The sequence below is a fragment of the Helianthus annuus genome, chromosome 15 (assembly GCF_002127325.2).
Source record: "Helianthus annuus cultivar XRQ/B chromosome 15, HanXRQr2.0-SUNRISE, whole genome shotgun sequence".
NCBI lineage: Eukaryota > Viridiplantae > Streptophyta > Magnoliopsida > Asterales > Asteraceae > Helianthus > Helianthus annuus.
In genome coordinates, this window is record NC_035447.2 from 107,814,244 (window position 1) to 107,824,834 (window position 10,591).

General features: G+C 36.9%; 1 protein-coding gene across 2 annotated transcripts; it reads left to right on the forward strand.

The window, feature by feature from the left end:
- Positions 1–1,719: 1,719 nt before the first annotated feature.
- On the forward strand, positions 1,720–8,627 carry LOC110912160 (peptidyl-prolyl cis-trans isomerase FKBP53). 2 transcript variants are annotated; one of them, XM_022156833.2, is made up of 11 exons: positions 1,720–1,783; positions 1,874–1,947; positions 3,848–4,083; positions 4,184–4,311; positions 4,829–5,153; positions 5,736–5,885; positions 6,678–6,861; positions 7,656–7,743; positions 7,822–7,863; positions 7,962–8,010; positions 8,407–8,627. In XM_022156833.2, the coding sequence occupies exons 1-11, from the start codon at positions 1,771–1,773 to the stop codon at positions 8,486–8,488; spliced, it is 1,371 nt and encodes a 456-aa protein (XP_022012525.1). In that variant the 5' UTR covers positions 1,720–1,770; the 3' UTR covers positions 8,489–8,627. The 2 variants fall into 2 exon arrangements, with proteins under 2 accessions (XP_022012525.1, XP_035840656.1); XM_035984763.1 differs by having other exon boundaries at positions 4,841–5,153.
- The last annotated feature ends 1,964 nt before the right edge of the window (positions 8,628–10,591 follow it).

Here is a 10,591-nt window from a genome sequence, read left to right on the forward strand (position 1 = left end):
AATGCAACCAGTTTATGACACGTTTTACCCCAACTAAACCCTTTTTTTTTGAACGGCTAATTTCTTTAATCCCTTGTCATCTGTGGAACTTGAACCCAAGACCTTCCCTTTCCCAACCTATGTGTTTTTAAAGGCTTTGCCTTTACCAATGGACCACCACCCCATTGATACCCCAACTAAACCTTTATCATAGCATTTTAACCTATTTATGATCCGTTTTATAACTTGTTTACAACCCTGTTTAGATAAACATGTTACATTGGTCATATCAAGGTTACATGATTTTAAATGTACTTCGGGTGAAGTTTGATGTTTTTTACACCAATAAATATACGAACCGTGTTCAGGTTCATTGATCTCAGCCCATCAACCCAGATCCATCAACCTTACAAGATTGCCACCCCAAGTCGTTGCAGGCTCGCAGCCCGATCTCATCTTATCCTCCACTTTGGGTAAGGAAACAACTTGGGCTTTTATGCTATACTTAGGAATTGGACATCATCATCATCATACTCAGTAAATCCTACTAATAGCAAAACAAAGGTAGGGTCTAAGGAGGATAAGATGTAGACAGACTTATCCCTACTCCGTATGAATAGATAGGTTGCTTCCAGTGAGACCTCCGGCTCAATAGTAGTTTTGCATCAAGCCTTGGACATAAGGCATATAACACACTCAGCAATCGGGACAAAGACCGATTAGTGCATGTGCCCTTTTGTCTTTCAGCTATCAACGCCACCACATGATGCCTGAATAACCGTCCTCAGCTTTTAACATTATTTTCACAAAATTAGTAAAATAACGTTAAAATTAGTGCACTTTCATTTTTGCCCCCCGATGGTCCACACATATATATTATATGTGCATACCGCAAGCGGGGCGTATTAGGAATTGGACACAAGTATGTTAATCACTTCAGTTGTTACATATTAATTGATCAAATAAACTAATATAATCTATATAAGCATATAGGTTAGATATAAAACCATTATCATTGACCACAAACAATTATCCAAAAATACTAAAGTATAATATCTTAGATACTATTGACCAAACCTTACACGATCAAATGTATATTAGATTCTTCATTCTAGTAACCAGTGTTAGAGGTTCACAAAACCTGTTTTTGGGCCAAAACCAAACCGGTTTTCAAACTGGTTCATGTCTAGTCAACGAAGTCAAACTCAGATTGGCCAAACAAGTTTCTAAAGGAAAACCATACCACATGAACATCGAATCAGATTGAAACTAGTTTCAAACCGAATACAACGTATTATATAACTAGTTGTTTTCCCAAACAACTTTCAAAACCAGATTTAAACTAGTTTCAAAACCATACCACATCGAAGCAGTTTCACCCAAACTGATTTTCGGATCTGGTTTGGATAAAGTTTGGTTTGTGCAAACCTGTGTCATCATATTAGGGACGAGATCAGTACTGAAAACACCGATACAGAAAATGATAAAAACAATGAATATCGTACCCGTTATGGCGGCATGGTACTGGTTCTGTACCGGTAGTGCAAAATTAGCGTAACCAGCTAGTATCGAAACCGAAAATTAAAAAAAAAATGAATACCAATACATTACTTGGTAAAAAAATCTCATCCCTCATCATATTTTCAACTTATATGGGCTTATGTACACTTATATGGGCTTAACCTCATGGGCTTATTTTCAACTTATGGGCCTAACGAAACATTTTCAGTTTCAAACCAAGGGTTTATATAAACAACAAACTGAAAATATATTCTTCTAGGGTTTAAGACAATGGCGTTTTGGGGTTCGTTTTCGTTACGAAAACTCATCTTAGTCATTCAAATTGTTGATAGATTGTTTTGTTAATGTTGTTCGTGTGTTGTTTCATTTGCAGGAGTTGAATTGAAGCCCGGTAAACCATACCTTCATCAGTATGATGATGAAAGAGGAAGACTTCATCTGTCACAGGTGTGTATTGATTGGTTATGACAGTTGTAATGTTTGTTAATTGGTATAAAGTTATGTGAAACTGTTATTGTGACCTAATTTGTGCGTTTATAGAATTATAGAAGAAACTATGTGAATTGTTTTGTGTTTTTAATTATTTAATGAATTGAATTTGATTTTGAAGTAAAATTGGATCTGGTTTTGTAGCTATATGGTCTCAATATGAGTTATAGAATTCACTTTAGCCAGGCATGTAAACTATGCAGTCAATAGCGGTGCTATAGCACAGATATAGCGCTTAGCGGACATACGAACCCATAGCGGTCTAAATAACGGTCTATTATAGCGGTCCCGCTATTAGCCGTGCTAAATTCCGCTATTGAACCGCTATTTTGAAACCTGTATAGCGGTCGTAGTACTGCTTTTACCGGTTTTTCGTATTTCAGCCCAAAAGTAAGGTAAAACCCACATTAATCAACTTTTTGTTTATAAATAAACCCAAAAGTAAAGGCCCAAACCCATAATTAAACCTAAATCGAGACCAAAAGTCTTCATTCGCTGGTTCTTCATCAGTTCATCATTCAACAAAATTAAACCTAAATCTGTAAATCGCTGTACTTCCTCAGTTCATGTTTTGGATTTTGATATTACTACTAATATTTTGCATGACAGTATGATATTACTATAAATTTTGAGATTATTATTAATATTTTCAATATATATATATATATATAAATACATAAAATATGCATGATGTAAAAAGTACCGCTATAACACCGCTATACCACCGCTATAACCTAATCCTATATATCATACAGCGGACCTTGACCGCTATTTGATTTTGGACTGCTATAACTGCATAGCATGTAAACGAACCAAACTAGGCTTGTTTGCGTTTGTTCATTTTAACGTTAATTGAACAAGCTAACAGATATGGACACTTTGAGAAACATATATATTTTTGTTTATTTTCGTTTACGTGATTGTTCATGTTCGTTTTATGAGATACTAAATGAACATAAATAGTGAACCTAAATTAAGGATATGAACATGTTCTTATTTTTCTCATCTGTAAATTACCCCAGGCAAGGCGTGTAAACAAACCTAACGAGGCTTGTTTGTGTTTGTTCATTTAACTTTAACAAAACAAGTTAACAAACGCGAACACTTAAATGAGCATGTATTCTTGTTCATTTTTGTTCGCTCGTGTTTGTTTATGTTTGTTTTATGATATACTAAATGAACTTAAATAGTGAACCTAAATTAAGGAAATGAACATGTTCTTATTCGCTCATAGGTAAATTACTGAAGGGTTGGTTATAAAGTTTGATTGATATGATAGGTTGATGCATGATGGCAATTAGCATTACAATAATTGTGAAATAAATTCAAATAAATATATTATAAATGACATAAACGAACAAATGTAAACAAATGAAGATAAACGGACGTTCATGAATGTAAATGATCGAACGGGGCATGTATTCATGTTTGTTTGTTTAATTAGGTGAACAAAAAAATTTGGTCATATTCGTTCAACGGAAGGTTTACGGGCCTAGCTTAAGTAAATTAAGACGAAATTTAAAGTTTAACGTGAATAGTAAAAATGTAAAATCATCTGTTGGTGTTTGTCATTGTTGATCATGTTAGGGGGCGTTTGGGATTGCTTATTAAACCGTTACCATTTTTACTGCATTTTTGTGTAAGAATAAGCTGTTTGGGCTTTTTTATTTTACTGCTTTCTCAAATATACCTTGATATTTTATTCACATGGCTGTATGCATTTGTTGTGATTGATATATTCATAATCATAACATATATTAAGTTTTGTACTGAAGTTTTCATATCTAGTACTATGTTTCCTGTAAATTTTGTGATTGATATATTCATAACATATATTATGTTAATTGTGTTAATATAGGCAACTCTAGGTAGCGGTAAATCAAAAGAGAAGGCTGTCGTCGTTTGTAACGTCGGTGACAAGAATCCGATTTACTTATGCTCATTACTTCCAAGGAAAATGGAAACATGCTCATTGAATATTGAGTTTGAAGAATACGATGAAGTAACATTCTCAGTCGAGGGCTCACACAACATTCATCTTTCCGGATTCTTCTACGGAGAAAAGCCAGATTCAGATGGTGATGACTATGAGTCGTATCCTTTTTACCGTTAGACCGTTGTTCTCTTAAATTCCTCTAAACCTTTCGTCACAATACAACTTTGTGAAAATTGTTTTATTAACAAGATTTTAAAGTGATTCCGATGAAGATGGTAGCTTTGAGGGAGCGGAGATCGGCTCTGAAGATGATAGCGAGTTTGACTTTGATGACGCAGATGATTTAGATGATCTCACTGATGATGAAATGGTACCCAATAGTGGAGGTATACTTAAGTTTTTTTTTGCACACTTTTACATGTTAGTTACATTAGTCCCTGAGGTTTGGCCAGTTTTGCGACTTTCGTTCAAAGATTTGTTTTTACGCATCTGGATCCAAAAGGTTTGAAATCTTGCCATTTTCATTCGACTCGTTAACTTCATTCAGTTTTCTCCGTTAAGTCAGGGGTTATTTCACTATTTCCTTCTTTTTTGTCAACTTAAAATGCAATTCGGTCTTTTGAATGTTTGTACATTATGCGAAATGCTTGTACATAAAGTGAAAAAGACCAAATTGCCCTTTAAGTTAACAAAAAAGACAGAAACACCCCTGACTTAACAGAGAAAAATGAATGGAGTTAACGAGCCGGATGGAAACGACAAGGTTCTAAACCTTTTGGATCCAGATGCGGAAAAACAAACCTTTCGACGAAAGTCGCAAAACTGGCCAACCCTCAGGGAGAAAAATGGCATTTTACTCTTTAATTTAAATTATATATTAAACATTTTTTTGTTTAATGTTAGTAAAAATTGAAGAGATTGTTGAAGACGAGAAACAAAATGCAAACGCTGTTTCTGAACAATCAAAGAAGAGGAATAAATCCGCTTCCAAAAGTGATGAAAAATCTTCACAGCAAACTGTTTTAAAAAATTCTAGTAGTGTTCCAGTATTGGAGAGCGAAGATGAAGATGGGTTTCCGATATCTTCTTCTGCTAAGGGCAAAGATAGTGTTTCAAGTGGAACTAAAAATACAGAAGGATCTGCTAAAAAGATAGCCAAGAAACCTTCCGAAAAATCAGCAAAGCGAAAAAGAGATGATTCTGTTGTAGATGATGATGATCTGACGAGGTATGAATTTCAGTGTTATTTTAGAGGTAACAATTTGAACCGTTTACTTATGGATGGGTCGCTTTGGTTGTGTTTTATCACGGGTTGAGTTCATTTTTTTTTTAAAATGAACGAGGAATGTGTTGAACCGGTCGAAAGTCGTTAACAGTGTTTTCAAAACCGGACGCCGAACCGGCCTCCTTACTGGTTGGGCCGGTCGAACTAGATGTAAGAATCGGGTAATGCCGTAAATTTATAAAAATAAACAGGGTAAAATTGAATTTTTTAATAAAAATCCGGTTCAACCGGCTAGTTTTCCGGTCCGACCGCCGGTTCCCGGTCCGGTTTCCAAAACATTGCGAAATTCTATTTTAATCATTGTTGTCCAAAACTATTTTTAATCAAAGATATATATTTTGTCACTATAATATTGTTCTAGATATAATTAGCACATTAAGTGTCAATAAAGATATTTTAAGAAAACGGGCATCAGGTGGTTATGGGTCAACTCTATTCGTATAATCGTACCAAAAAATGACTCGTTTCAAACAAAACCTGTTTTGTTAATGTTACGAAACCCACCGGACCTTCCCTCTGAATCAGTAAGCCAACAAGTGTTGAAGCTTCAACACCAGAAGTGAATGTCAAGAAAGAAAAGAAGAAGAACAAGAAAGCAAAAGATACACCGGAAGGTGCAAACAATAACACGAATGGAGTTAAGGAGGAAGCCAATCAAGAGCAGACCCCTGAAAAGTAAATATTTTCTACATTTTCCATTATTATATAAGAGTTAAAAAGTATTTCAATGTTTTTGTTTAGGCTATTTAGTGTACTAGTGAATTCATTAACACACACACATACATGTAGGGGTGAGCAGAAAACCGAAAAAACCGTATCGAACAAAAAACCGAATCGGTTTGTTACGGTTTTGCATTTTATGAAAACCGAAAAAAAAAACGAACCAAATAACCTAAAAATCAAAATTTTTAATGTTTGTTTTATATTGATTTAGGAATTATTAATTTTACTCTTGAATGTCAAGTGTTTATAATAAAACATTAACATGTTTATTTATCTTTGAAATGATTCATCTGTTGCCTACAAGGAATAACGAAATTTAACATAAAATTTAAATGATTTTCAAAGTATCATAAAAGAAAATCTCTTAATAAAAACTTTGGTGAAACATAAAAATAGATTAGAAGGTTAGGTTTATGTGAACAATATTAATTATAAAGGTTAAATATAATAAATTAAATGTAAACATCTAAGAAAGATTCTTAAATTTTGGATTATACTTTTTATTTTGAATCTTACGTAATTTTGTTCCAAAAACCGAACCGTTGCTAAAACCGAAAAAACCGAAACCGAACAGTTTTAAAAAACCAAAAACCGAACCAAACCGAACAATGCACACCCCTACATACATGCACCTTGAATAAGTCCCTATATATTTATAATTTTATATAGTAACTGTTTCTTGCAACTTCTGGTTTTGTAGCAAAATTGATTGCACTAAATTTTTTAAATGAATTTACTTAAAAGGGCTGCATCAGTGGCGAAAGACAAGAAGAACAAAAAACAGGAGAGCACACCAGGTTCAAAAGTAACGGGATCGGCTTCTGCTGAAGCTAAACCGACCCAAGTTAGAACTTTTCCAAATGGATTAGTAATCGAGGAACTTCAAATGGGTAAACCCAATGGAAAACGGGCAACTCCGGGCAAAAAGGTAAGTTGTGATAACAAGATCTTATATTCAAATTGCAATTATTATACGTGCGACCATCATATGCATTAGAGAGAACAAGATCTTACAACCAAACTGAAAATATTATTTGTGATACCATCATATGTATTACAAATTGGTTTAACAGGCCAAACAAGTTAAAAGTCAACCGAAGTCTGTTTTAGTGCCTAAAACCTCTTTAAAATATTTTATTCTAAGATTTAAGTTTTGTAATAATTATATATTTTAATCATATAGCCAAACACATTAGTTATTTATAAATAGAGTAAGGTACACGGATGGTTCCTGTTGTTTACCAATATTTATGATTCGGTCCCTATGTTTCCAAAAGTACACAAATGGTCCTTGTGGTTTGCACTTCTTAACACATTTAGTCTCCAACTTTTTTCAAAAGTACATAGATGGGTCCATGTGGTTTGCACTTTGTAACGCATTTAGTCCCTAACTTGGACATGCTAAAGCCTTTAGATTTGTTGGCTGGGGACTAAATGTGTTACAAAATGCAAACCACAGGGTCCATCCGTGTACCTTTAGAAAGCTAGGGACTAAAACCAAAATTTTGGTAAACGACAGGGACCGTCCGTGTACTTTTCTCTATTTATAAATAAGTTAAAACTGCGCGGGGAAACCTGGCCAGCTTTTATCTGTACTAAATGGCCGTTTTAACCCGAGCTCATGTTGATCTGGCCTACTTTCAACCATACTAAAAGTGCAGTTGTTTTCTGCTTTGATCAGTTTTTTTGAGCTACCACTGCTTTATTTTTCTCCCCCATCAGGTGAGTATGCGTTACATCGGGAAGCTGAAGAAGAATGGAAAAATATTCGACTCAAATATTGGGAATGCACCTTTCAAATTTCGTCTAGGTACCGTTTTGTGATAAGCTGCTATTATTATCACTTAACGTCCTTTTATGTGCTAAATCTTATTCTTTCGTTTTTAAGGCGTCGGGCAAGTTATAGCAGGATGGGATGTTGGTGTTAAAGGTAGCACTTCTGCTTTAATTTCATTTTATTTTTTGAATTTCATAATCTAGTGGTTTGCAGTCGCTCCATTGTGTGTATGTTTTGTTTGTTTGTTATAGGCATGCGTGTTGGGGACAAAAGAAGACTAACAATTCCTCCGGTCATGGGGTATTCTCTTATCACTATGCACTTATGCCATCAACTTTCTTTGAAAACCATCTTTTTTGTTATGTATTGGGTGATCCGTGTTATGTTTTTTTAAATGGTCAAATGGAAACGGGTACAAAGTACAAACAGAAAAAGTTAAACGACTACAGACTACCTCATTTTGTGAATGGGTTGGTTCGGTTATGATTTTTATCTCTAATGCGTCAATTGGGTACAAGTTAAAATTTCCAAGTTAAAAGACACCTTAGTTGTTATTGAGCGAGTTGATTCAGTTTATGTTTTATCTCTAATGGGTGTAATGGGTACGGGCCAAAAAGTTAGCTACGAAGGAAACATGTCAAATGGGTCAAAGTGGTTAAGCATCTAAAGCTGTTTTTTGTTTGTTTGTTGACTCAGGTATGGTGCTAAAGGTGCTGGTCCAGACATACCCCCAAATTCATGGTTGGTTTTTGATGTTGAACTGGTGGATGTGAATTAGTTGAAGACAAGAATTGTTTGGTTGGATGTCTTGTTTTTGTCAATCAATGCCAAATTTTGGAAAGACCGAATGTCTTAAAATTTTGAAACATTGTTAAATTTGGTTTTTGTTCCCAATGTTTTAAAATCCGGTTTTTATATCGTACCGGATTTGGTTCAGAAACGGTTAAACCGGGTGTATCGGGCTGTTCAACTGGGTGTACCGGACGGTTTAACCGGTTCAACCGGTACAAGCGGCCGGTTTGAACTGGTTTTTAAAACATTGTTTGTTCCATTATTGAAGACCCTTATTGAGCTCCCCCATTGTCAAATGGGCTACGATGATAAAAAAACGTGTAGTTCAAACCCAAACATTTGAGATCAGATTCACCATTTATATCAATCTTAAATATCTTAAATGTCGCAAACATGACCAAACCTTATGGACGAAAATTAGGGGTGTAAATGAGCCAGGCTGAGCCCAACTAGGCTCTAGCTTGGCTCGGTTTGAGCCTACGAGATCGAGCTCGGTTTGCGAATAAAACCCAATGCTCGGGCTCAGCGCGAGCTATTTTTAGAACAACCTCAAACGAGCTAAAAGCTTGTCTCAAGCTTGCTTTAATAACGTTTAAACGGCTAAAATTTTCTTTTGGCTCTTTTAGGCTTGCGAGCCTAAACGAGCTTTGTATTTCAAGCTTGAGCTCGGGTTGCATGACTAAACAAGCTCTATTTCGAGTTCGGGCTCGGGCTCATTAAGGTTTAGCTGCTGTGCCGATCACAAGTAGCTCTCGAGCCTCTAATGATTTTGATTGTGAGTTAAACTTTTGATTACACTAGTGTTTTTCAATGACGCGCGTTGCGCGAAAGGCATTGGTGTTTTCGATCGTGGGGTATGGTGGGGCGGGGGTTTGGGGCATAGGTTGACACGTGGACTTCAAGCCCACCCGCTGGTGAGTGACGTGTTGGGTCGGTATGGCGGGCGTGGCTAGCCCGCGTGGGTTGGCCAGTTTTATAAAAATTAAAAAAAAAACCAAAAATTAAAAAAATACACACAGAATTAAAAAAAAAAAAGCCTAAAATTATTATTAAAAGTTCCTAAAAATTACAAAATTCTAAAAAAAAAAGATTACAAAATAAAAAAAAAAACCTAAAGCGTTAGGTAGATTTCGAACATGACGAGCTTGTCAAACGGCTTCCGCTCCTTGCCCAGGAACTCGATGTTGGCCCCCGCCACCCGGTCTTCGTGACTTATATCACCGTCTGGGACGCTATCGTAGTAGGCTTTAAAACGGTCGAGCTTCGGTCGTAGCTCGCGCCACTTGTGTTGACACGCGTTTAAATTGTGCTGGTCGTTCCCCACGTTGTGCCGGTAGCTAGCGAAAGCTTCCGGCCAGTAACGGGTCTCACCGGGTTGGCGACCCTTCATCGTGTTGTGCCGGTATCAAGTGTGGGTAACGGGTTCAGGTAGGTGGAGTGAAGGGTTGGGGTAGCGATGTGGACAGACAGTGGGGTTGGGGGGTTTTATAGTGACTTGGGTGAACCGTTTGGCTTGGCCAAACGGTTATTTTTTAAAATTTAAACCTAGCCACTATGGCCTAGCCAACCCAGCTAATGAGAGCCGGTCACGGAGGACCGCTAGGCATGCCCAACACCCGGGCTGAAACTCCCGTCCAAGGGGCCACGCCGAAACCCATGCCCCAACCCTTGCCCCATACCCCATAGTCTAATAAATGAATATAAAGTATTATATGATAACATCAAAACACTGGCCATTTGTACCCAACCCATGCCCCAACCCTCGCCCCGTACCCCATAGTCATGCCAAACGGTTATTTTTTAAAATTTAAACCTAGCCGCTATGGCCTAGCCAACCCAGCCAATGAGAGCCGACCACGGAGGACCGCTAGGCATGCCCAACACCCGGGCTGAAACTCCCGTCCAAGGGGCCATGCCGAAACCCAAGCCCACCCAAGGTGGTGACTTGGGCATTTGTACCCAACCCATGCCTCAACCCTCGCCCCATACCCCATAGTCTAATAAATAAATATAAAGTATTATATGATAAAATCAAAACACTGGCCATTTGTACCCAACCCATGCCCCAACCCTCGCCCCGTACCCCATA

Coding starts and splice junctions, on each gene's coding strand:
- LOC110912160 (XM_022156833.2), top strand. Junction 4,084..4,183: donor GATGGTGATGACTATGAGTC/GTATCCTTTTTA, acceptor AAGATTTTAAAG/TGATTCCGATGAAGATGGTA. Junction 7,744..7,821: donor ACCTTTCAAATTTCGTCTAG/GTACCGTTTTGT, acceptor TTCGTTTTTAAG/GCGTCGGGCAAGTTATAGCA.